General features: G+C 46.2%; 9 protein-coding genes across 9 annotated transcripts; 3 read left to right on the top strand and 6 right to left on the bottom strand.

Annotated features, from left to right (window-relative positions):
* Nucleotides 1-509: 509 nt before the first annotated feature.
* On the bottom strand, nt 510-1,709 carry F4822DRAFT_434622 (DNA-directed RNA polymerase; the record flags this gene model as incomplete). Its single annotated transcript, XM_051462038.1, has 2 exons — nt 510-1,595; nt 1,650-1,709. The coding sequence occupies 2 exons, from the start codon at nt 1,707-1,709 to the stop codon at nt 510-512; spliced, it is 1,146 nt and encodes a 381-aa protein (XP_051309282.1).
* Nucleotides 1,710-2,330: 621 nt separating this feature from the next.
* On the bottom strand, nt 2,331-4,231 carry F4822DRAFT_420861 (ubiquinone biosynthesis hydrox). Its single transcript, XM_051459730.1, has 2 exons — nt 3,906-4,231; nt 2,331-3,829 (listed from the first exon to the last, which is right to left on the bottom strand). Exons 1-2 carry the CDS (start codon nt 4,096-4,098, stop codon nt 2,520-2,522), a joined length of 1,503 nt encoding a protein of 500 aa, XP_051309283.1. The 5' UTR covers nt 4,099-4,231; the 3' UTR covers nt 2,331-2,519.
* A 232-nt stretch (nt 4,232-4,463) lies between these two features.
* Nucleotides 4,464-5,920, bottom strand: F4822DRAFT_79814 (putative sphingolipid long chain base-responsive protein). Its single transcript, XM_051463996.1, has 3 exons — nt 5,805-5,920; nt 5,071-5,602; nt 4,464-5,018 (listed from the first exon to the last, which is right to left on the bottom strand). Coding segments are annotated over exons 1-3 (993 nt in total). The 5' UTR covers nt 5,807-5,920; the 3' UTR covers nt 4,464-4,559.
* Nucleotides 5,921-8,449: 2,529 nt separating this feature from the next.
* Nucleotides 8,450-10,542, bottom strand: F4822DRAFT_420867 (Ribophorin I). The gene is made up of 3 exons (XM_051459731.1): nt 10,030-10,542; nt 9,124-9,975; nt 8,450-9,069 (listed from the first exon to the last, which is right to left on the bottom strand). The coding sequence occupies exons 1-3, from the start codon at nt 10,377-10,379 to the stop codon at nt 8,793-8,795; spliced, it is 1,479 nt and encodes a 492-aa protein (XP_051309285.1). The 5' UTR covers nt 10,380-10,542; the 3' UTR covers nt 8,450-8,792.
* Nucleotides 10,543-11,777: 1,235 nt separating this feature from the next.
* On the top strand, nt 11,778-14,528 carry F4822DRAFT_420874 (hexokinase). Its single transcript, XM_051459732.1, has 6 exons — nt 11,778-12,040; nt 12,603-12,725; nt 12,778-12,803; nt 12,873-13,286; nt 13,341-13,795; nt 13,851-14,528. The coding sequence occupies exons 1-6, from the start codon at nt 12,001-12,003 to the stop codon at nt 14,272-14,274; spliced, it is 1,482 nt and encodes a 493-aa protein (XP_051309286.1). The 5' UTR covers nt 11,778-12,000; the 3' UTR covers nt 14,275-14,528.
* Nucleotides 14,339-16,218, bottom strand: F4822DRAFT_79899 (arginine N-methyltransferase 2). Its single transcript, XM_051463997.1, has 2 exons — nt 15,180-16,218; nt 14,339-15,130 (listed from the first exon to the last, which is right to left on the bottom strand). The coding sequence occupies exons 1-2, from the start codon at nt 15,829-15,831 to the stop codon at nt 14,403-14,405; spliced, it is 1,380 nt and encodes a 459-aa protein (XP_051309287.1). The 5' UTR covers nt 15,832-16,218; the 3' UTR covers nt 14,339-14,402.
* A 177-nt stretch (nt 16,219-16,395) lies between these two features.
* F4822DRAFT_420882 (SPX-domain-containing protein) lies at nt 16,396-19,739 on the top strand. Its single transcript, XM_051459733.1, has 4 exons — nt 16,396-16,761; nt 16,824-17,398; nt 17,454-19,064; nt 19,117-19,739. The coding sequence occupies exons 2-4, from the start codon at nt 16,910-16,912 to the stop codon at nt 19,396-19,398; spliced, it is 2,382 nt and encodes a 793-aa protein (XP_051309288.1). The 5' UTR covers nt 16,396-16,761; nt 16,824-16,909; the 3' UTR covers nt 19,399-19,739.
* A 110-nt stretch (nt 19,740-19,849) lies between these two features.
* F4822DRAFT_420885 (uncharacterized protein) lies at nt 19,850-20,452 on the top strand. The gene has a single exon (XM_051459734.1). It carries the CDS (start codon nt 19,897-19,899, stop codon nt 20,287-20,289), a length of 393 nt encoding a protein of 130 aa, XP_051309289.1. The 5' UTR covers nt 19,850-19,896; the 3' UTR covers nt 20,290-20,452.
* A 661-nt stretch (nt 20,453-21,113) lies between these two features.
* Nucleotides 21,114-23,531, bottom strand: F4822DRAFT_440557 (uncharacterized protein; the record flags this gene model as incomplete). The annotated part of the gene is made up of 6 exons (XM_051462763.1): nt 23,189-23,531; nt 22,882-23,080; nt 22,769-22,824; nt 22,516-22,719; nt 21,790-22,452; nt 21,114-21,691 (listed from the first exon to the last, which is right to left on the bottom strand). Exons 1-6 carry the CDS (start codon nt 23,283-23,285, stop codon nt 21,114-21,116), a joined length of 1,797 nt encoding a protein of 598 aa, XP_051309290.1. The 5' UTR covers nt 23,286-23,531.
* Nucleotides 23,532-23,596: the final 65 nt, after the last annotated feature.

Raw genomic sequence — 23,596 nt, forward strand, 5'->3', positions numbered from 1 at the left:
AGAGGCGAGTCTCCTTTTCTAAAACGCTCTTTGCATACACTTTCTAACGTTGAATCTAGCATAGTATATACATAGGCGCTTGGACTTGAAAACACCAAAGCCCACTATGGCTAATTTTAGCGAGTTTGACTACCTAGGTAGTTTTGATAGATGAAAATAACTATACTTTCCAATCCACGGAGTTCTCGCTAAATCTAGCGTACGTGTATAAGAATTGATATGCCTTCGAGTACCATTAATTTTCCTCGCTTTGCCCTCGGGGACGCATAATATCCCTTAAGTCGGTGCCAAATCACACAGGGTTTTTGATGAAGATCTCTTTATTTTTGGTTCTACCTCCCTTGCAAAATAAAAGCCGGTTCCATTTCCCAGAAACGCCAATCGTTCGTCGGAGTCGCGAATTAGATAGAAAACGAACTCCTCGCATGCACCTTTTATACATGCAAAGGCAAATCTCACTCTTCTCTTCACCCTTTTGCTATATTTCTTCCTTCTTACTACCCCCTAGTCTAGTAAGTGTAGACCATATTCGTGACCTGTGGTCGCAGAACTTGGCACTTCTTCTTTAGGGTCTTGACAGCCTCAAGGAAAACCTCATCACCGTCCCACTGGCCCGTGCTCTCGATCGAAAAAATGAAGTGATCCCTCCGTCTACCGAGCTTAACCTTGCCCTCAAATTCCGGATGTCGTAGAACCTCACGGCTAACAGTATCTCGCATCGGGTTCTTGACTACGGCCTTCAACTCCCCCTCGTGTCCCTCATAACCGCTTCCTTTCGTACGCGCTTCCTGTCGCGTAACCGGCTCAAGCCCAATCACACCATCCATAAAGCATTTCGCAAATTTCTCAGCCTCAGCACCAAGAATAGGCTGTGTAATTGTAATCGTAGGCATAAGTCGGTAACTAGAAGTAGCCACCGGACTCCACTTAGCATGGTCCCAACCATAACCCTTATGCATATGCATTTCAATATCAATCTCCTGGCTAGGTCGTAGCTTAGCGATCAAGATATCCGGGTGGAAGGGTCGTATAACATCCTCGCCAGAGAAATACTTCGACTGCGCGCCTAACGGGTCGAAGAGAATATCGCGCGCGTATACATGCGCATTATGGTACAAGACCCTAGGATCGGTAGCATCCGCCGGTGCGTCCTTGTTGTGCGTGCACTTAACAATCAACTTCAGCGACACGGTGTTGTTATCATACGTGGTCGAGTACGAGTGTGCGCCCTCGGCGGGTTTTTGCCAGAAGCGCATCCATTCGCGAAGACCCTTTTTACCACCGGTAAACGGGATGAGACCTAGACGGTGTGCCAGAACTTCGTCTTGGATCACGCTAGTGTTGTTGTGGATGAAAACAAGGTCGATGGCGAGGGTTGGGATCTCGGCGATGGAAATACGGCGGAAGGCATTTGCGATGGAGGCGTCGATGCCGATGAGGGAGAATTGTGATTCGTATTGTTGGTTCTCGTGGAATTGGACTCGGAAGGATCGTCGGAAGTCTTCTTTATCCCAGGCGTGCTCTTCATTGGCGTAGTTATCGGGATAGTCGTTCGAGACGGTATCGGTTACCGTTTCTTTGTTGATGCCTACGATCTACTTGAATTGTTAATGCATATACTTGGAGATAAGTGTTACACAATAACATACATTACGATTATCTAGCTCTTCCGCGCTCGGCGGATGCCTTCTCCCCGACGAGGGTGCCATTGTGTGTATGATTTGTGAGTTGAAAATGAGTGGGGTGAATGGATTGGCGGATGTTTTTGCCCTGGAGAAAAAAATGACTGAGAGAAGAAAAAACAGTATCTTATCTTATCAGTTTCTTATCGAGACAGCACTAGGTTTACCCCACCTGCCTCACAATTCACCCCACTAGCTTCGGATGTGGGACCCACTCTAAGATTCCGTCTATTTAAGAGCGTCCCCCTCCAGAATTCTCTTCCTCTTTTCTTCTTCTTCTCCTCAAACTTACCTTGCGTTGCCCTTTGATGCTCATAAATATCAGAGGACAAGAGGAATGGCCTGCATTGCACATCGTGGAGCCGAACCTCTTCTATTTTCCTTCGTGGACAATAGAACGTGTAATTTTTGCTGTTTCATTTTCGTTATGCTCGATGCCTAGATGCATCGCCATGAGGAAGATGCTCGAAGTTATCGTGATGCTTCGACAACCAAGATACTATAGATTTCCATATCTTTAGAATGAGCCAGTCCAGTTTTCATCCGCTTCATCGTAATTAATTGTTATGCTTCGTTACGAATCCCACACTAGAAGATCATAGGGCTATGAATGACGTCCAATTCAAACACTAACGGATGATTTCTAGACTTGAATCAAGCGGCTTTCGCGTGTCATTAGGCTACGAATGATGTTTTCTACATCGGTTTTGCTTCTACAGGCTCATCTATAGCATTTTCTATTATTCGTCATACAATACAGCAACCTCGAGCCATTCCAGCTCAAGCTCGCGGGGTAGTAATTTATACACGTTACGTACCATTCCATCAACACCCCATCTAGAACAACTTAATCCCATTCCCGGCAGCCTGTCCCATGAAGAAGTTCTTCACAGGCGCCATCGCATTAACCGCGTTCAGCCCTAGCGACCTCAACGGGACCAACGGCCCAGAGCCGACCGAGTACAGTTTATGCAGCTTATCGCACACGCCGAGCAGCACATGGTTCGCCGCGTATCGCTCCGCGCCATATGGCTCGAGAGCTGTCCTAGCACCAATATCCTGCCCGTGGGCCACTGCGTAGGCTATTGTTTTTACGAGCGCTTCGACGTCGCCTTGCCCTTGATTAAGTCCCTGGCCGGCTAACGGATGGATAGAGTGTGCGGCGTCACCGACAAGAGCTACCCGCTCACCGGCATATGCATCGGCATGTCTCATGCGGAGAGGAAACGAAGCTATGGTACCGTCCTGTACACCGGTGACTGTCTGTGGTATAGCCCGCGAATTGAACTGCGTATGCTGAAGACGCCATAATAGCTCTTCTTCTTGGCCGGAGGTTTGTGTGTGCATGAATTCGAGATCGACGGGAGTAAGTCGGAAGGCGGCGTTGACGAGGGCTACAAAGTCCTTCGTTGGCAAGCCCTTCAATAATGCGGCGTTTGAGGGTGTCGTGGTCCAGACTAGTGTTGAGTAGTTCCCCGGTAAAGGCAACATAGCGACAGGACCCGTGGGTAGGAATCTCTGGTATGCGATTTTATAATCATCGCCTCCCCAGCCAAATTCTTCCAGCTCTAGAGTCGCTACAACACCATGTCGTTCGTAATCCCACCCTCTACTCTCAATCCCAGCGAATGTTCGTACAGGGCTATTCGCCCCATCGGCGCCTACTAGAAGTCTCGCCGCCAACTTCTTCCCACCAGAAAGATGTACGACAGGCCATTCTCTTAGATCTAGCTCCTCGGTTTCCTCTCCAAACGTAATACCCTCTACCCTAGCTCCATCAAACACTTCCGAGCCTCCCAACTCATCTAACCGACGCAACAGTCCCGACGTCAAATTCAAGTTCTCCGTCATATACGCAATCACGCTCTCCCCTTGCGCACCAGCAGTAGGTGGCGGGGAATCGAATTCAATCCTCGCATCCGTCACTCCATCCCAAACTTCCATAGCATGATACGGCTGTACACGATCGCGGCGTATGTGACTATTCCAAGCGCCGATACTTCGATCGAGGAATCGCGCGGAAGAGGGCGTTAGGGAACTGACTCGATTCGAGTATCGGTCGGGAGGTAGCTCCCAGGAGCGGATTTTACGCAGGTCTTGGGCTTCGACGAGGGCGACGCGGAGGCCGGCGGTGGTTGGGTTCGCTCCTATATTTACGGAGTTAGTACTAGGATTAATTTGCTTCCTCGTGTAGAGTGGCGTTGTAGCATAGGCAAGACTTACGGAGTGCAGTAAGCAAGCTTAAACCAGCCGGACCTCCGCCCACGCAGACAACATCGTAGATGTCCGGTTCTTGCTGGGAACCGACATTGGCGTAGGATCGAGCCAATTGGGGCCTAAGTCGGCGGCTACAACTCCTACATATATTCAGAAGCGGCCTTTGCAATTGGCGACCGGGTAGGACGACACAATCCATTTTTGTCTGGATATTCGTCTACCACCAGACTTCTGAGAATGGAACGACGATCGTCACTTTTTTGGCGGAGCTATGACATGGAGAGCTCGGACTAGGGTCGTATCTCCGAATATTTACCGTATAAATACAGTACGTCAACCCCACACGCCTTAACGCCGACGAGATACTTCACATTAGTTCGTTCACCCCAAAACAAGGAGCATATTCGTACCACTCTTATAGTTATCCTATCATATATATACAAACCCAAGGATTTCCTTAATTCTTAACCCTATTGCTATTGCCAGCCCCCTACTATATGTTGCCTGGGAATTACCACACCCCACGATTCCAATCTTATCCTTAGTAGGAATACAAATATCGAGAAAACTAAATATGCGCCCCTTTTCTTCATACACAAGACTTTCGGTCAAGACTCATTTTAATTCCGACGACTCGAAATAATATTATACCACATTAATTCAGACCCTTCTCGTTTCATTCTCATCAAAACTCGAAGTCGGCGTTGGGCTCACGTAAGGTAGCTCAGTAGCGGCAGCACCTGCATCACGACCATCGCCGTCAGCAGATGCACGACCAGCACCACCAGTCATTACGGATGTCTCACCTCTTCCATCTCTACCGCCGCCAGTAGTACCATCACCACCAACGGCGATGCCAACATCATCACCAGCCGGATCCGAGTCATAGCCGTCAATATTCTTCTCCCAGCTCTTGAGGTCGTCTTCGGCATCATTCAGGACCTGTCTTGCAGCAGGTCCATTCTCATATGCGCGCCGTGAATCACCGGGCGTGACGGGTGAATCGTCTAGGAGTTCTAGAAGACGGCGCCCATGCTTGGCGAGGATGATTTGCTTCTCAGCGCGCTCGATTACAGCGGCGAATTCGATGTCGTAGGCTTCTTTCAACTTGTTGCGAGTCTATTTCACATTAGCAAGCACATCTAACCCCAAAGGGTGTTACAAAACCTACAATATTCGTCAACTGCGCCTCAGCAACCAAATTCTCCGCCTCAGCCCTAACCAATTCCTGCTCAAGAATAACCAACCTAGTACTCTGCGGCTCCTTCAACTTCAACCTCTGAATCTCATCCGCAATCTTCCCCTTCGCATCACGACTAGGCTGAACACTCTTCTCCGTATTCCTCACCATCTTCAACACACCACGCGCCTCATCCAATCCATGCGCGTACGCCTCCTCCTGTGCTCCTAGTTCAGATAACACGACTCCGACTTTGTCGCTTATGTCGGATACCGCGTCGTCGCCGGTCTGCTCACCCCATTCGGATAGTTGCTTGGCGATGGCTTCGCGCTCGCGGCCCGCGGTTTCGTGGGATGAGATTAGGTTGTTGGTCGATTTGATGAGTTGGTATAGACGACGCGAGAGCTCGGGTTGGATGGAGCCGCGGAGCGAGGCGAAGGAGAAACCTTTGCGGCGTGAGGAGGGTGTTGCGGGGGTGCCTGGTGCGCCGCCTTTGTTGGAGCGGACGGAGAGGGAGCGGTTCCTAGGTGAGAGGTGAGTGTTAGATTATCGTGATATGTTTCTTAGGAAGGATAGGAATGGAGAGGTAGGTTCGGGAATAGGTTTACAGAGATGTCGATCCTAAAGACCGACAGCTTCCTGTGCGACTGAGCTGTGAGACTCGCTCGAGCTCGGCGACGCCCTTTGAGTTGCTGTTAAAGAATTGGAAATCCATTGTGACCTACATGATGAATTAAGGTAAGATTATAAAAATCGGATTCGATACGTTTGAATTATCATAGCTGTATGTTGGTTAGTTTGTTCTTTCCGTTATGTCTCCCCTATAGTTTCCCATTATCCTCTTCAGTACTGTGTTACATCGGAAAGTACGGAGAGACTCTACTCTATATCTGATAAGGGAAGCTCGACTCGACTTACACGATAATGTTTAAGTGGTCTTAGGTAATACCCAGGTATGATAGACCCCAGTATCCGCAGTTTCCACGCAAATATCTGGTGTTACCTCTTAGAGTGGGGCAAGATCTGTATTGCGTCGATCCGATTATACTCGAGCAGGGATTTTCAACAAAGAACCAGTTCTAGACGTAAAATTATTCGAGCTGTCACATTTAATATGTGTAAGTTGCAACTATATTAACAAGCAAAAAACTACATATACCGTCGATCAAAAAGAAAAGAAAATTACGTCTTACCCAAACCCCTCAACCCTAATTGTATACACACACATCGCATCACATTTACAGAAGGGGACATGGATGTGCCTACAAAAGACGTAGGTAGCGTTGAACTTTTCAAGAGAGAGCTGATGACGACGAATGCGAGCTAAGGAATTAACCATGATGTCATTTTTTCTAGAGCTATCGACCGTGGATCCTAAGCGTCGATTATTCCCCCGCAAATGGTCCAAGCGCCAGAATAGTTTCCCATCCATTCCCATCTTTCAATTCCATGACCATGACGGAAGTAGATCCTTCTAAGGAAATTATTTCTATGCCTAAACTTGTCGGAGACTCATTAAATCGTATAAGTGTAAATGTTTTTATAAGTGTCGTTTGAAAGAAAATAAAACATTAAAACCAAGTATTAAATAATCATATGATGTATAAAACTCCTTTCTCCAGCACCAGCTTTTTTCTTGGACTACTCCGATCTCCGATGTACGCCAAGCTAATATGCCATGCTTTGGGCGGATAGTAGTAGGTAGACATTATTTAGTTGTCGGTAGATATTGAAAGATATGAGTAATTGGTGATATATCTTTTTCAGTGATATCTCATCTGGCTGGTTCTCTCAACCAGTACCGGAGTGCTCCGGCGATAACTTGTGGTGCTTACACGCGGAGTGTGGTGGTGGTGAGAGTTGTAGCTAGCTCTTGGCGTAGAAGTGCGGTGGTGGTGGTGGTGGTTGTGGGCTTGTCTCACGGGAATATACTCCTCGTGGTAGTAATATTTGCGGGAGGGCTCAGCGCGGAAACACATCTTGATTTTTGTCGGCGATGGCGGGAATAGATATTAGGTATTCGTTCAGCGTTGTGTGATTATGTATAAGTTTCAAGTTTTGTTATAACTCTTGGTATGATAATCTCGGTGACGTCGGTGTGGATAGTGTAAGTGAGAGATAGGTAGGTGAAGAATCGAGTATTTTCGAGATCTTCGTCTATATTTACTAAGAGCTGTGGAAGTGTTGCTTGAATGAATAGAATGAAGAAGTGTCAACCGGAACCGAGAGGGCGACAGGCCAATATTTATCTAAGTCCATATGATCAAGCTCAGCCTTGCTGACCCGGAAAGCGTCACGAGGGAAGGGGGGGTAAAGCTTCGGTGTAACCCATCGACCCGCTTACGCACTGGAGAAAACAAAGTAGATCATCGGTATGATACAGCACTGGATAACTCAAGATCCTCAAAAGAAAGAGATCCTCGCACACCACAGGCCGACATACCTTATTTCCATGCTGCAATCCCTGCAATTAATATCGACTTACATACATCTACGTCCAGACCATAGAAGTTAGGTGGTGCGAGAACTGCAGAAGCCTCGACTCTTTACGCCACACACGCAGCCTATCAGACGATCGAGGCATACCCAACAGTTGGAGAGCAGACGGGTTTGCCAAGGACGCCGTGCCGATGGTTCTATACCCTATAATTCGACCTGCTCGACCAAGTCAACATACATCACATACACATATACATACACATACGCATACGCATAGTATCTGCATTAAACACGGGAGTTATGGAGACAAGGACCCGGCCGTGGCAAGCTATAACACGAGATGGGTCGGTGCATAAACCATGCATTCGGAATGATATGATATTATATCTAACATATAGGTTTCTCGTGTCAAGAACGAATGTTTAGTGCATCCATTTCCTTGTACCTGATCTCGTGTAGGTTGGAAATATCCGCTGCTCCGCTACGTATCCCTAACACTTACACCTTCGGTACTGCACTGCACTGTACTTATCCACCTATGCACGCGCATGTGTACAACATTCTCGCTGTATACATCCCGTCTCAGGCACCCTTGCAGATTGATAATCGAACACCAACGGTATATAAACTCGCATATTATAGTTAACTTGCATTCTTAATAAGATATAAGTTAAAATTCATATTTCACATGTGTTATACCGGTTCTGCAGTTACTGCATTTCCGTTCCGAAGTCGTTCAATGTTCGTCTTATACCTCCATGTAGGTACATACATTAGATACATGTAGCTAAGGTGCGGCCTATGATGTTGCGCATACGTCAACCTGCAGCTCGAATTGCAGTCGAATGCCGCTGGGGCTAATTTAGTTCGGTCGTATAGTGCTACCCCCAAGCTTGTTATAGGGCTGCTCTGGATAGGACCCTTGGACCCTGTAGAAATCGACAAGTTGACAACGGATCGGATCTAAACTTCCAAGTTTATAGGCTAATTGTCATATCAATTTATTTTAAAAGCAATTCGCATACCTTATTTGGTGTTGAGCATCAATGGAGCATCATCGATTTTCATGGACAGTTGGCCGGATCGTCGCCTACTCTTTGTAGTGACTGGTCTGAAAATTGGAAAATCATATTTCATTTTTGTATTCGTTCGTTCCAGATCTATATCGTAGACTGCCTCATTCTAGAGTTTTCCAGGCCACCATGAAACCTCCTGGGGAACCCTCCATAATGTACACGCGCATATGTACTTTGTTCCAGAAAAACCAAACACCTTTATTTTGTGGAAAACTTCACGTCCACTTTGGAAATCGCCCACATGCCAACAAATAACGCCACCGTGCTTGAAAATACAATCAATGGCTTGCGAAGGCTTGCTGCTAGCGAATAATCGTAGGAGACGATAAGATCGCGGTCTCGGAAGTCGTCCACCAAGTTTCTTGCCTTAATTGTTAATACTGTGCGACCAATGGTATCGAGGTACGTCTTCTGGAGATCCACTGTATGCTCCGTAATAGAGGACTCGGGAAGCGTGGTGAAAAATCGGACGTTCCTACCAAAAGATTAGTAAACAATTCATAGGACACATCCTCTGGGAATTACTTACTCAGCACCCTCGGGCAAAAGCACACGGACTTGAACCTGCTCGAACGCAATACCTTCGGACTGCTTAGGTCCTTCGATAAAGGGGACGTTCAACAGGTAGCTGTCGCCGGACTTCTTCCTCAAGAAGCTCTTTGCGTCAGCGTTCCAGCCGATCGTAAATGGGTATTTCCAACCACCGAAAACAGGGTATCGAGGCTTAAGTTCGAGGACAGCCTCCCGTTTGTTAGAGCGGAAGCGCGAGGTCGAGACATTGCCAATAGCATCGGTGAAGTACGCATCCTTGCTTCCAACTCGGAGAGGAACCTTAAGCTCTTTCAATGCGTAGCTTGTGGGGTTGAAATATTGAGCTTGTGCCCATTTGACCCTGTTGAATTGGGCAGAGAGATTGGCTCCGTAGTTGAAGAGAGTATATCGTTCCTCGAATGCTATGTTACCACCCCAATGACTGACTTCAATATCACGTTCCAATTCTGCCACGTGGGTGACAGGCTTAGTAAACTCGTACCGTACTTTGACCGGAGAGACGGCGCCAGCTGGGACCTCGGAGAACGGGCCGTAGGTAAGCTTCGAGCCTTGCTTCTGCGGAGATTCCTTAGTCTCGCCGCTAGCAGCAATCTTGGTGTAGTCGGTGATTTCAGAAGATGCGAACTTAACTTCCGTCTTCTGCTTCAATGTAGGGTAAACCGATGGGGTGTAAGCCGAGAATTCGTAAACGAGGTATTGCTTGTCGGATTGTTGGATCGCGGCGGGCAAAGGCGAGAGGGAATTGAGGTAGTAGAACGAAATGCCTAGGGTCTGTTGGCCCTTGGCCGGCAAGGGTGCGGGTAGTCGAATACGATAGTATTGGGTGTCGCTAAGACTGTATTAGCGATAGCATTATAATAACTTAAAAAACAAGATTCCTTACCTCGACGGGTCAAATTCGACAGCATCCACAGCGAAACCGGTTACGGTAGCATCCTTCCTGTCCTTTACCTCGATCCCTCCGATCTTCTCCATTTGGTCGCTTGTGAATGGTAGGAAGTATTCATCTTGAGATTCTGGCGATGAGTTCTCAATTAAAACATTGATATTTTCCTTCGCATAATTCTTCTCCAGGGAGATGACATGTACTAAGTTGGCGTTCTTAAAGACCTGGGGCGGCTTGAAGGTAGCTGGGAGGGTGACCTTCGACGACGAGGGCGTAGTAACATTATCGCCAAGAACCTGTGACAGGAAGGAGACGCAGACAGCTGCGACTGCTGCAGTGAACTTCATGACGAAGAAAGACCGGATGGGCTACTCATTAAAAATAAAAAAGATGAGTAGCGCCAATTGCATAAAAAAAGATCAACGGACAGGTTTGTGGTCTTTGACTTAGACAGCTAAGCTACCATGTGGCTTCTCCAAAGTCGCAGAGAGGTACGGTACACCTTTCAATTTCTAAGAAAGTTACAGCTTACGTTGCCAATGCGCGTCCAACCTAGCACAAACCCAGGATTGAGGAAGCACGTTAATCCGTATGCAGCTATAGATAACGCTAACCTGTTATAGGTTAGAGCTTTACGGCAAGCACCGTGAACCCCATATTTTTAATGGAGCCACCATCTAGACCTGTTGAGTTTGAGTTTGTCATTTCGATTCGAATTATTAAAACCCAAGCTCCTAGACCAGGGTTTGATTTTTTGAAACGTCAATCAATCTTGCAGTTTATTAAACATTCTTAAACCTTCCTATCAGGTCAATTTAAATAGTAAAAGACTCAACATCACACACTATTTTACGACTTCCATCACATGTGACACAAAGAGCAATATCTATCCAACATTTACAAACCAACAAATCGCTCAAATCCCTCTTTCAGTCTTATCCATTCGTGGTAGGTAATCACCCCACGACAAGAATAATCCAGGGTTAAATCTTGAAGGAACATGGTGAGGTTTTTGACATGAAATGCGGGGTGACAAGCCTGCAGGTTTTTAAAATTTTGAAGCTCAGCTCATAGAGAAAGCTAGGTACTTTCGGAGTTCCATTTTGACAAGTCCGCATGAGTGTAGGCGATGTACCTACCATCATCATGAGGTACATCCGGAATCCTTCTTCTCTTCTTCCATCATCTAGACGGCAGCTTTGGGGTATTGTATTGTATAATAGAAACTGGGCACACCGCTGTTCTTACCTGCAACCCCTTTGGAGTAAAATTCACCTGATAGGTAGCACAGCCGAATGAAAGAGATTATAACGTCTTACTTGAAATTTCCGATGATAAGGAATGGTCACACTAGAATTGTGTTGTGTGTAAAAATGTTGGAAGTTCATCTACATATATGTTGAGAGTACAAATCATGTAGAATGACATACACACTCGTACGAAGTACATATAGTAAGGTCTTTTTCGTGTAGCTCCGGGATCCACTAGGTCCAAAGCAACCAATAGAAGTTTCCAAATTTGGAAATGTGGACCAGGATGGAGGGGTACTTTCGTCAACTTTAAATTCCCCTCACCATTCAAAAGATCTTAAGCTTCCAGGTACTACCTACTACGCTATTCTTCGTTTTCCATTGCGTTAAATTGCCCTACCAAGACTTCCATCTACCCATTATTATGTCAAGGTCTGGCTGAGCTGAGTAAGTTACCTATCTAGAGTTGCATTGGGGTCATCTCATTGGTCTGTCCAAGCCCCGGAGCATCCTTCCAAGGTCCTCGTTATTTATAACTACATTCATACCCATAGCTGACTAGCTACTAAATTTCTTCGACGTTCTTTTTCTTCATTTTATTGTTGTTATCGCTGACACTAATACTAATACTTTATCTATCTAGGCTATCATCCATATATTTCGTCTTTTACTTACATCTCCTGAATACCTAGATATTACTAAAAAAACTACTATCAAAATGGTTGGTCTTGGTCCTCGAAAGCCACCATCCCGAAAGGGTACGTATAATATCGTCGCAGTTCTCCGAACTTATCATCGTGACTTTTTAAATCCCCAATACAAAGGGAGCTAGTCGTTCGACCACTCAAATGTTAAATTTGATATTCGCCCCCCTTTTCCTACTCATTGCACCTCCCCTTAAATTATCAGATCGAATTATGCGGCAGTTACACGTAACATTTTGAGCAAGTTGCTCTTTCTACATAGCAAACAATCACGAGATAATGGCTCGAAGCCCTGATCATGGGCTCTTAGAGCACGAGCCGTCAGTCTTTAACATATCACATATTCTATTTGACTCATCTAGCTCCTTGATTTACGAAATACTCGCCATCCTAAACAATAATCATCTACACTCTTCATGTACTTTACTTCGTTCATATCCCTTATTATTACTACGTGAAAAATATCATGGAGTCGGGACAGAGATCGACTGCGTTTGGGATTGGAACCCGTCTTCACACCTATCACCATCACCATCATAGCAATCCATATGATAGCATCAATGGTTTTTCGCAATTCCCAATTATTTTATGTTCATTTAACTGACATCTGTAATAGGATCTATGGCCGATGTGCCAAAAGATCTTCTAGCCGAAATTAAGAAGTTAGAAGATCAATTCACTGTTGGTACCGATAAGCTTAAGGAAATCACCAAGCATTTCGTATCCGAGCTTGAGAAGGGTGAGTTTGCCAAGCTCAATTGGTGGAGAACTTGTTATTGATGTCTTGACAGGTTTGAGTGTTGAAGGGGGTAGTATCGTAAGCTGCGGCCCTAATTAACGGAAGGACGCATAAAAAAACAAGTAACTAATTGTATTTTCTTCGCAGCCTATGAACCCTACTTGGGTTATGGACTTCCCGGATGGATCCGAGACAGGAACTTATCTGGCTCTGGATATGGGCGGTACTAACCTACGTGTTTGTGAGATTACTCTGACGGATAACAAGTCTGAGTTCGACATCATCCAGTCCAAATACCGTATGCCTGAGGAGCTTAAGACCGGGGAGTCTGAGGAACTTTGGGAATACATTGCCGACTGCTTGAAGCAGTTTATCGAGACCCATCACGGTGAACTTCCCGCATCACAAGGGAAAATCCCGCTAGGTTTTACCTTCTCGTACCCGGCTACTCAGAACTATATCGACGAGGGTGTTCTCCAACGATGGACCAAGGGTTTCGACATCAACGGCGTTGAAGGCCGTAACGTTGTGCCACTACTAGAAGCTGCGCTGGACCAACAGGTGAGTTATAAAAAGAGAGATTGACATCCGATGGTATCATTGACAAGATTTTAGGGAGTTCCTATCAAAGTTTCGGCTTTGATCAACGACACCACTGGTACACTTATTGCATCTGCCTATACCGACCCCAAGATGGCTATTGGATGTATTTTCGGAACGGGTTGCAATGCGGCTTACATGGAAAACTGCGGCTCTATCCCCAAGCTGGCCCACATGAACCTAGACCCGAGTCTTCCAATGGCGATTAATTGCGAGTGGGGTGCTTTTGACAATGAACACAAAGTCCTCCCGCGAACTCCTTATGATATCGTTATTGACAAAGAATCACCTCGACCAGGCCAGCAAGCTTTCGAAAAGTGCATTGCTGGTCTTTACCTCGGCGAGATTTTCCGTTTGATTTTGGTAGATTTGCATGATAACAAGGACGTTCACATTTTCGAGGGACAAGACATCAAATACCTTCGAAAGGCTTACACTCTTGATTCATCCTTCCTCTCAGCCATTGAGGAGTAAGTTATCAAAATTTCTTACGCCCTCCAATTTTATGATGCTAACTTTACGTAGCGATCCCTTTGAGAACTTGCAAGAAACTGCGGATCTATTCCAAGACAAGCTCCGCTTAGCTTGCACTCGTCCCGAGCTTGAATTGATCCGCCGAGCGGCCGAACTGATCGGCACACGTGCGGCTCGTCTTTCGGCATGTGGAGTTGCTGCTATTTGCACCAAGAAGAACCTGCAACCGTGCCACGTGGGTGCTGACGGTTCCGTCTTCAACAAGTACCCACATTTCAAGGCCCGAGGTGCCCAAGCCCTCCGAGAGATTCTCGATTGGCCGGCTAAGAAGACTATAAGGGAGGAGGACCCTGTTGAGATCCTCGCTGCCGAAGATGGAAGTGGTGTTGGTGCTGCAGTTATTGCTGCTCTTACGCTGAAGAGAGTGCAGAAAGGCAACATTGCCGGTATCCTACACCCCGAAAACTTCAAATAAATAGAGGTGGATTGAAGACACGGTGTGGCTCATCTGCAGATAAAAAGGAAGCAACAGCAATGTCCCCTTAGAAGGATAGACATAGAAAAAGACCGACCGAACGCGTCAGAAAAGTAATTGGGGCCTGGTTATAGGACTAGAATTAAGATGCGATATGGATTTATCCCATAAGGGTACAAGTCGGGAGTCGATATTCTGTCATGGGTTAGCTTGCTATCAAGAAAAAAAAAAGTTGGAAGAAAAATCGTGATTGACTTACTGTCTAGAGTCCAATACCGTCTTTTGACGCCTTTCCATTCCCCTTCACCTTCCTTGCCTAGGCCTTCCATGTCTACTTCTAATTCTTGCCATTCTACATCCATTCCCGCATCGCTAAGATGCATCTCGACTACTTGCGTGTAAACATCGTAGCAGATCTTTCGGTCGGCACCTAAACCGTTGAAGAATCCAAACCGACCGTTTTCTTCTAATAGTGCTGGTACGTATTCGGTAAAGAACATACGTAGTTGTCCGTAGGCCTCGCCGAATGTATCGAAGTAAATAGCATCGTACGTCTCGCCCTGCTCTATTAGCTTGGGAATGACATCCTGCCATCGCCCTGCATGGACTTTGAAAGCTCCTTCACTGGGCCCGCTGGCTTCCCAGTCTTTGCCGAATTTGGAGTCAGGGCTCTCTGCGATGTGTGAGAGGACAGCGGGGTGCGCTTCGATAATGTGGTGCCGCGAGGGATTGGTAGATGTGAACATTCCATCGATGATACCCATCCCGAAGCCGATATTGAGGATGCGCAGATTAGGGGTGAGATTGGGGAGTAGGGCGTCCACTGAAGCGCGCATTATAGAGGTCTCCCATGCCACTATTGAATGTTAGTAAGAAAAGGGTAATGGTGGGGTTTATACGCATACTCATAACGCCGTTCTTAGAAGAATCCACCAATTTTCCATCACTATACTCCAAATTCGAACGTAGATAATCCTCACTGTTGACATCAGGCCCAGCAGCTCGTTTCAACGGGATTATGTCGGGATCCGCATCCGCAGGTGCTTCAACCTCGACTTCCGCGCCGTTTTCCCCTTCAACATCCTCTTCGGCATCTTCTTCGTCTTCCTCACCATCATCGGACTCTAACTCCTCGTATCCATCCAACAACCCAAAAAGCAACTCCGCCCGCACCCCCGCCTCCACGCACAGCGTATACAACCCCTCAAGCCCCAACCTCGCAGCCACACACCCAGGCGTCTCATCATTATTATCCAGACCATTCCAAATCGCCCCGCTCATAAACAATTCCCGTACCGTTTCCTCGGCATGTTTTATATCACTTTCTTCATCTGAAAATGAGTCCTGGTTTACGGGCGCGCAGGCCCGGATCGCGGCATGCACTGGTGTTTCCCCAGTACTAGGCTCTTGTGCCCGCGCCCGTTCTGGGACTGTTAGGAGGGGCTTTAGGCCTGTGATGTCGTGGTGCCAGGCGTGGTAGAGAATTTGGGATATTTGGGCTGGGCAGGTGGGGGTTATGCGGGTGTCGAGGGTGTCGTTTATGGGTTGGGGCGCCATTGTGAATATTTTTTTATGTTGGTCCTGTTACTTATACCAGTTTTTTGATCGTCCAGCTCTTGAAGCTCAGTAGCTCGTCTGATTTTATTTTTTTCCTGTCTAGACTTATATAGCTTTCTGTCGTTCAATGCTGACGCGTATAAGTATTACAATGTATAGAGCTTCCCAAGAAATCTATACCAGTAACGTGTTAGTTATGAGGTACCGCAGTATCACAAGCTCTGCTGTCGTGATGAGAGAGCTTCAGCTTGGTGGGGTAATAAAAAATTCAGGGTTCTGACGGTTAGGTACAGGCTATTTGGCAGGTGGGGTAGCGGAATCAATTCCAGAAGCACAGTATAGAGGAAATTGAGACTGTATTTCTTGATCGCTTCGGCCTTTCCATTTTTTCTTCAGCGATCATATACGCTAAAGCAAGTCGCTGGAGACGCTAAAAATTAGGCTCAGGTCTGGGCAGATAGAAGGTTGACACGTGCTAATCCAAGCTTAATTGATTGGGCAATGGCAGTTGAACAGCTAAATTCTACTCTCACTGTGGAGATGCAGAAAGTGGAGAACATCCCCTGTATTCTCCCTGTATCATGACGCGAGGCTGGATTCTCTTTCCAAGCTTCATGTTTCCTTCTGCTTAATCGATCGATCGTGCAGCTTTCTTACCATTGATTTTGTACTATATCTACTACTAAAAACAGTATTTTTTCTTGCATACTACGCATCATAAGTACAGATCTAGTTCCAAGATCTCGTATGATTTGTTCAAGCGGCTTTTTTTCTGCAGATTATTACTAAAAGTTTCCTATTTTTCCTATTTTCCTATACCAATCTATAGGCACGCGATATAACGAGGTCGATTCTCTATAGGGCATTGGGTGGTTGGATTTCTCCTCCTCTCTTTTTCTCTCTTCTCTATTAACTAGTATTTCTTATTTCGTATGTTCAAACTATCAAGATCAAATCATTTCTCTCATGCTTCTCCATGCTAATTATTGAAGACCTGGCAACAAGGAAGACCTCGTGGCTTTCGACTAGATACGCTGATAGTACCAAAAAGTGGCGTGCTCGCCCCGGGTTAATCGTCATGAAGTTCGGCGAGCAACTACGCTCTAGCATCATCCGCGAGTACCAATGGTACTATATCGATTACGATGGACTCAAGGCCGAACTCAAGACCGCATCGGGTCCGCTCATAGAAATCGACGAAAACGCCCCTTCCGATGCTGGCAACAAGAAGGGCAAGGCGAAGGCTAGAAGCCAACAGAAGAGCAGATGGACCGAAGAAGATGAACAACGGTTTATCACGCGACTCTGGGCCGAACTCGATAAGGTGTATACCAAGACCAAGGTCAAGCAATCCGAGATCCAACGTCGTATAGCCGTAAGCGAACGAGAAGTCAAGGAGGTTGTTGCGAAGGTCACAGAACGAGGTTTGACAGAACAAGGTCCTTCTGAGGAGGAATTTATACTGCTTGAGGAAGACCTCAGCGATATTATTGCCGACGTCCATGACCTCGCCAAATATGTCCAACTGAATTATACCGGTTTCTACAAGATTATCAAAAAGCATGATGTTCGTACTCTTGTTCGAGTATACCGCCTTACGGAGGTGCTGACAGACTTGATAGAAAATGACAAATTGGCACCTCCGACCCTCCTTCGATACCGCGCTTAAGAACAAACCCTTCTACAACGAGGATTTTGACGCCGAAGTCGTCAAACTATCCAATATGTACAACAATGTCCGAACACGTGGTAACCCAGTCAAAGGTGATAGTGCCGCTGGCGGTTCCCAAGGCAGTTTTGTCCGTCAAACAACTAAATATTGGGTGCATCCGGATAACGTCACCGAGTTAAAGCTTGTCATTTTGAAACATCTCCCTGTGCTAGTCTTCAATGCTAGCAAGGAATTTGAGATCCAAGATTCTGCTATCTCGTCTATCTACTACGATAATCCGGACAAGTGGGACCTATACGAAGGCCGACTTAAGAAGACTGAGGGTGCTGAAGCTATTCGTCTAAGATGGTATGGTGGCATGCAATCTGACACCATCTTCGTTGAGCGCAAAACACATCGCGAGGACTGGACTGGTGAAAAGTCTGTCAAGGCTCGATTTGCTACGAAGGAGAAGAATATCAACGCATACTTGAGGGGTGACCTACTTCCAGCAGCTCTTTTTGAGAAAGCTCGGAAAGATGGTAAGAAGTCTGAAAAGGCTATTGCCGAAGACGAAACCCTAGCCAAGGAGATTCAATACTCAGTCTTGAAGAACGGGTATAAGCCTGTCTGTAGATCATTCTACAACCGTACTGCATTCCAGCTTCCAGCCGATGCTCGAGTTCGAATTTCTTTGGATACCGAACTCACGATGGTACGAGAGGATAATCTGGATGGCGTTAAGCGGTCTGGTGACAACTGGAGGCGGATGGATATTGGTATTGATTATCCATTCTCACAACTTCCTCCGGGGGATGTCGTCCGCTTCCCGTATGCTGTCTTGGAAGTTAAGCTCCAAACTCAGCATGGCCAAGAACCTCCTGAGTGGGTCCGCCAACTCATTTCTAGCCACCTTGTGGAGGCTGTCCCCAAATTCTCCAAATTCATCCACGGTACCGCTTCTCTATTCCCTGGCCGGATCAAGTTGCTCCCTTACTGGATGCCACAAATGGATGTGGACATTCGCAAACCCATAACCCATAATTTCGGTATTCACCGACCAACTCACTCGCATACTAGTGGCACAACCTCAGATGATGATGACGATGATGACATTGATTCTGATGCTGAAGAGACCACCGACGCTGGATCTGCCGGTGCCATTAACCACAGAAATGGCTTGTCACGTGGTGCCCAAGCTCTTGTCATCGGAGACATTGAGGGTCAAACTACAGAAGGCACAGTTACTAATGAGGATTATCCCCTATATGACTCAGATAATGAAGTGGATGAGGAAGATGCACTTGAGGAAGCAAAGAGGATTGGTGGGTGGACGTATTACTCGACCCTGGGTAAGAAGTATGCGGAGGCAACAGGCCGTGGGGCCCTAGCAGTTCTATCAACCGTCACACCACGTCCTAGAGCTACTACGGTGCCTCGCAGCAACCGAAATCAAATGTTTTTCGGTGATGCAGATATTCAAACGAAGAAATTCAAAGCCCCGAAGGGCAAGAGGATTTATGTGCCTGTTCGAGTTGAACCTAAGGTCTATTTCGCGGCGGAGAGGACATATCTTAGTTGGGTAAGTTGTTTCTTCGAATTGTTATTCCCTTCCGTTTTTTAACCCTTCTTAGCTCGAATTCTCAATTTACATCGGCACAATCGCTGTCACGCTACTCAACTTCGGCAGCAAGCCGAATGCGATCTCGTTCGTCGTAGCTGGCCTCTTTACTCTCCTGGCTATCTTATCGCTCTGCTATTCAGTTGGTATATACCTCTACCGAAGCAAGGGTATCCGCGAGCGCAAGATCATCAAGTTTTACGACAGAGTGGGCCCCAGCGTTCTATGCCTTGCCCTATTTGTGGGTGTTGTTCTGAACTTCGCGTTTGAAGGACGTGATAGGCAATTTTGGTGATTGAATATCTGGGTGTCTACTTAGCATTTAGTTTGGATCTTATTTTGGATATACCATGGATAGCAAAATTCTGTGTTGTCCGGACCTGTAGCGGTGCGATGTGCGACGTGTAACTGTATTTTATCTTAGCTAGTATGGATGTGTTGTACAAAAGCGATGTCGAATGTGTGCGGATCTAAATGATAGCTGTATATTTAACAGAGCAGACGGTTAGTTCGCGATTCGTTTACGAGTAGATATCTTTTATTCGCCAGCAGGCCTGCTATGCGCCGACCAAGCCACCCAGCCACCATAGGCCTATATATCTGCAGCCCTACATCTTGATATCCGTTTCTTTCAGCTACATCTTCAATTCATAAGAAGGCTTCGGTAGTTAATCCAGCCCAGGTAAATATATATCAATATTGATTAATCGGTTCATGTCATTTTCATTGACGCTATTCCCGTTTATCCTAGGAACTATACCTCTTAAATATTAAAGAGGAGAACTGATAACAAATGGACAACGAACCTTTCGAAATAATCCTCTCCGGCTCCAACGAAGAGGAAGCGCACTACCGGCTGCAAAACGAGCCCGGTGAAAAACAACGCGAGTACATCACAGGATACGATCGCAAAGATGCTCTTAGAGTCCTCGGTCGATTAACGGATGTCGTTCACGGAAAAGTAGCCGAGGATTCGGATATCCCATGCTCCCTACTTATCTTCGAGTTTGCCGCGGAGAGGGTTAGGAAGATTATGGGTAAGATACCATTTGATGATACGGTGGTCTTCGATCCGAAGATAGGTCCAACGACGGATAGGTTCCCTGTGGAGAGGTTGGGGGAAATCCAGTTGGCTGGCGTGTGTGCTGTCGAGACTAGGTATGAAGAGGATAGTGTTCCGGAATGATGGCATTTCTGGTGACGATGACTATGGCGATGACTACGATTTTTTTTTCTCGGAACGAATAATGATGTTATATTATGTAACAGCACAACGTACACTTAGCTTAGACAGGATACCCCTATTTTTATATAACCTAGTACGGTTACTTAATACTTATGATTTAGACATCTTTAACTTGCCTCATGCGTATGCAGAACATAATGAGTAGACATCTACCCGCCATAGAAAGGCTGGGATATGAATTCTAAAACGGATCTATCGAAGTATCTCATGCGCTGCGCTGGTATGTAGCCGTCTTGTAAAGGTGGAGCTAATACCATTCACCCTACAATAGTGAACTTCTGGGATCGGCGTAATTTCACAATTTCTAGTTGAGATTAACAATATTTAAGAGTTAGAAATTACTATTTCTTTTGTATTGACCTTTGCGTTATGTACTTATGAAGTCGACGTAATCTACCTCTGGTCCTCTTAGCTAGACACCGGTCTTGGCTTCACTTCCCGTTGCAAGACCCGAACCCCCTTTACGAGGTATACTTCCAAAATCTATACGCCAGGCCAAAGAAAATCCGCGAACCAATTCGAGGATGCTGCTAGTATGAGAAGTAACCTGCCAAGCCTGTTTCGAATACAGTAAACTGGTGAGATGCTCATCCGACGGAAAGCTGATAACCGGTTCCAATGCTAAAATATAAAGGGGGTGTAAGGCACATTCCCTGCAATGCGCCCAATAATCAGATGAATATTCAATGATCCAGCAAAAAAAGTAAATGAACGATAATTAAGGATTAATGCCCAGTAAAAACTGGCTGCATTAGTCGTAACGATTATACAGACACCCCGAACTGATCATTTGGTTCGATCTGGATTCGGGGACTGTTGGTCAACGCTTCGATATCATCGTCGATTATGTTGCCGCTGATGGGCGTAAAATGACGAATGCGCTTGTTAGCTTTATCAGCCCCACTTATAATACGGGAATCAGACTTTGCGTCGCAAACCGCATCCACACCCGAGTGTGTAAAGACATTAGAGACGCTAGGAAGGTCATTCCCAGAATCTGCTCCTGAGGTAGATCGACGGGAGAACATTCCTGACAACGTACTTTGGCTAGGTGGAGAGTTATTGGTGCTGGTGTCTCGGGTTTCTTTGCCAAGATTACCGAGTGACGACTGTGACACCTTGCGCATGTCAATGTGAGTGATGCCCGATACGTCTTCAATTGGGGAATCTCGATGAAGACGGTTCTCTTTGCGTGACTTAACTTCGGAGGCAGGTAGACCGAAGTTTCCGGCGTGGACTGGAAGAGGATGTGGTTGGTTTAGCAGCGAGTGAGTGAGAGAGGTGGCAAGTTCGGACGAGAAATTAGCGTGACTCGGGTTGAAGAAATCATTTACTGAAGCACCTATCATCATCAGCTTCACCCGCTACATCATCATCATCGTCTTTCCGGCGATTTCCAGTAGGAATAACTTAAAGGATTGAGGTAGCGGGCTGGCTTACTTGCAGGCGTATCAATCCTGCCCATATCAATATTCAGGTCATCAATGAAGTTCGATCCAACCATAGTCGTGGGCGTATTAGTCGGTGCTTTAGGATCGTGGGTGGCCATATCAGCATTCTCAATATGAGAAGTTGGCATGTTTAGAAATTGGTGATCCGATATACTTTGGGCATTGTGCAAATCGCCCAACCCATAATCAGGCATGCTGGTGTCGGACTGTGATATTTTACTGGTGCCAGTAACGCTCCGGTTGGCGGCAGGGTTGTAACTTGACTTGCCACTGTTAACTACACCGCATCCCACGGGTCCGAAGTCGCCGCTTGTCCAAGCGAAAGCAGTTCCCTCTGATTTCTGTGTGTTGAAAGGGTCTGCCCAGGTAGAACTAGGCCCAGCGCCACCACGCTGCAATAGAGCCTGAGTGTTAGGCATGGAGCCGAGTAGGTGGTTGGGATTAGCATTTGTCAATCCTGGGGGGCAGGTGTTATACATGGATGAACCGGAAATGCCTTTCATATAACTTGTCGATCGACGGCGAGGGGAATGGAGGTGAGCATCGGCGCCATCTTCGTGGTGGCGTGATGGGACGGGCATCGTAGGGTTGAAAGGGGTGCGGCGCCACATCCTAGGGTTCGGCCAAGCAATCCCGGACCCCTCAAGGACGTCTAAAATGCATACATATTAGGGTTGGAATTGCATTGGATTGGGGAGGAGTATGGATTCTCTACCAATTGGAGCGTGTTGGAACGAGAAGGCAACAATATTTTTGACCCGTTCGATAGGAGCAGTTAAGGAGTCCCTTGGGAATCCTTCGCTAATGACGATTTTAATCCGCCCAACTTCGTCCGCGGGACTCCAATAACTTTGCTGAAGCATCTCACGACGAAAGTGGGGGAATCTGAGGGTCTCGAGGTCGCCGTTTTTGGTAAATTCTACTAGCTATTAGTTGTTGAATGCTTGGCTAGAACATAGGAGGCTCACCAAAGCTGTGGTTAATCAGTTGAGGCCATGGTCCGGTACGACTAAACGAAGATGAACTATAGAAATATATGTTAGAGTCAGCTCGAACTTGACGTGCTTCTATAGGGACATACGCGACCAAACGACCGTCGATTATGACTCGTGCTTCGAACTTAACCAAATCAAGATGCTTGCTGAAATTCTTGGTGAACTGGCTCACTTCTGGTGTCTTCCAAGAGTGGAGCGAGATGTTGAACTGAGTACCCTGTGCCAATCCTGGTATGAAACAGGTCATAGTCGGCAAACCATAAGAGCCGTGTGTGAATGCGAATTCTAGATGAGGTTGAATTAGTATATGGCTAATCTAAGTCTATTGCGGGAAAAGATATCAATATATTGTTTTGGATTGGGAGGGACACATTGGTGAGTACATCTGCTTACCATTATCATGAATAACATGGCAATCGGTCTTGAATTCCTTCAATGGGATTTTGCAATCCTTAGGGAATAGAAGTACATCCCAATCATCATACCGCATCTTGACTGATGATTGACGATATTAAACAGACGAATGGAAACTTCAAAGAATAGATGGTTAATAAAAACGAACAAAATTTGGAACGAAGCCAATCCTCTTGAAAAGGCCTTTTCTTTCAAGTGATTCGAGGCTGGCGATACTTGGAAATTGGAATTGTAGTGGTTGGATATTGAGAATTAGAGAATAGAAAAGTATGTTGAAGAGATTGGAATCCCATGTGAAATGTTTATTCCGTTGGTCGCTTGATACTGCCAAGAGGTAATGCAAGACTTCATCGTGACTTCCCTTTTATCAGTACCCCATATAATGAA

Source organism: Hypoxylon trugodes (genome assembly GCF_022578975.1).
Source record: "Hypoxylon trugodes strain CBS 135444 unplaced genomic scaffold F4822scaffold_11, whole genome shotgun sequence".
Lineage (NCBI taxonomy): Eukaryota > Fungi > Ascomycota > Sordariomycetes > Xylariales > Hypoxylaceae > Hypoxylon > Hypoxylon trugodes.

Coding starts and splice junctions, on each gene's coding strand:
- F4822DRAFT_420882 (XM_051459733.1), top strand. CDS start 16,910: ATGAAGTTCGGCGAGCAACTACGCTCTAGCATCATCCGCGAGTACCAA. Junction 17,399..17,453: donor AGATTATCAAAAAGCATGAT/GTTCGTACTCTT, acceptor CAGACTTGATAG/AAAATGACAAATTGGCACCT. Junction 19,065..19,116: donor AGAGGACATATCTTAGTTGG/GTAAGTTGTTTC, acceptor AACCCTTCTTAG/CTCGAATTCTCAATTTACAT.
- F4822DRAFT_79899 (XM_051463997.1), bottom strand. CDS start 15,831: ATGGCGCCCCAACCCATAAACGACACCCTCGACACCCGCATAACCCCC. Junction 15,131..15,179: donor TTCTAAGAACGGCGTTATGA/GTATGCGTATAA, acceptor AACATTCAATAG/TGGCATGGGAGACCTCTATA.
- F4822DRAFT_420861 (XM_051459730.1), bottom strand. CDS start 4,098: ATGGATTGTGTCGTCCTACCCGGTCGCCAATTGCAAAGGCCGCTTCTG. Junction 3,830..3,905: donor AAGCTTGCTTACTGCACTCC/GTAAGTCTTGCC, acceptor CCGTAAATATAG/GAGCGAACCCAACCACCGCC.
- F4822DRAFT_420885 (XM_051459734.1), top strand. CDS start 19,897: ATGGACAACGAACCTTTCGAAATAATCCTCTCCGGCTCCAACGAAGAG.
- F4822DRAFT_420867 (XM_051459731.1), bottom strand. CDS start 10,379: ATGAAGTTCACTGCAGCAGTCGCAGCTGTCTGCGTCTCCTTCCTGTCA. Junction 9,976..10,029: donor GTCGAATTTGACCCGTCGAG/GTAAGGAATCTT, acceptor ATACAGTCTTAG/CGACACCCAATACTATCGTA. Junction 9,070..9,123: donor CTTTTGCCCGAGGGTGCTGA/GTAAGTAATTCC, acceptor ATCTTTTGGTAG/GAACGTCCGATTTTTCACCA.
- F4822DRAFT_79814 (XM_051463996.1), bottom strand. Junction 5,019..5,070: donor AGGCGCAGTTGACGAATATT/GTAGGTTTTGTA, acceptor AATGTGAAATAG/ACTCGCAACAAGTTGAAAGA.
- F4822DRAFT_420874 (XM_051459732.1), top strand. CDS start 12,001: ATGGTTGGTCTTGGTCCTCGAAAGCCACCATCCCGAAAGG. Junction 12,726..12,777: donor CGTATCCGAGCTTGAGAAGG/GTGAGTTTGCCA, acceptor ATGTCTTGACAG/GTTTGAGTGTTGAAGGGGGT. Junction 13,796..13,850: donor TTCCTCTCAGCCATTGAGGA/GTAAGTTATCAA, acceptor AACTTTACGTAG/CGATCCCTTTGAGAACTTGC.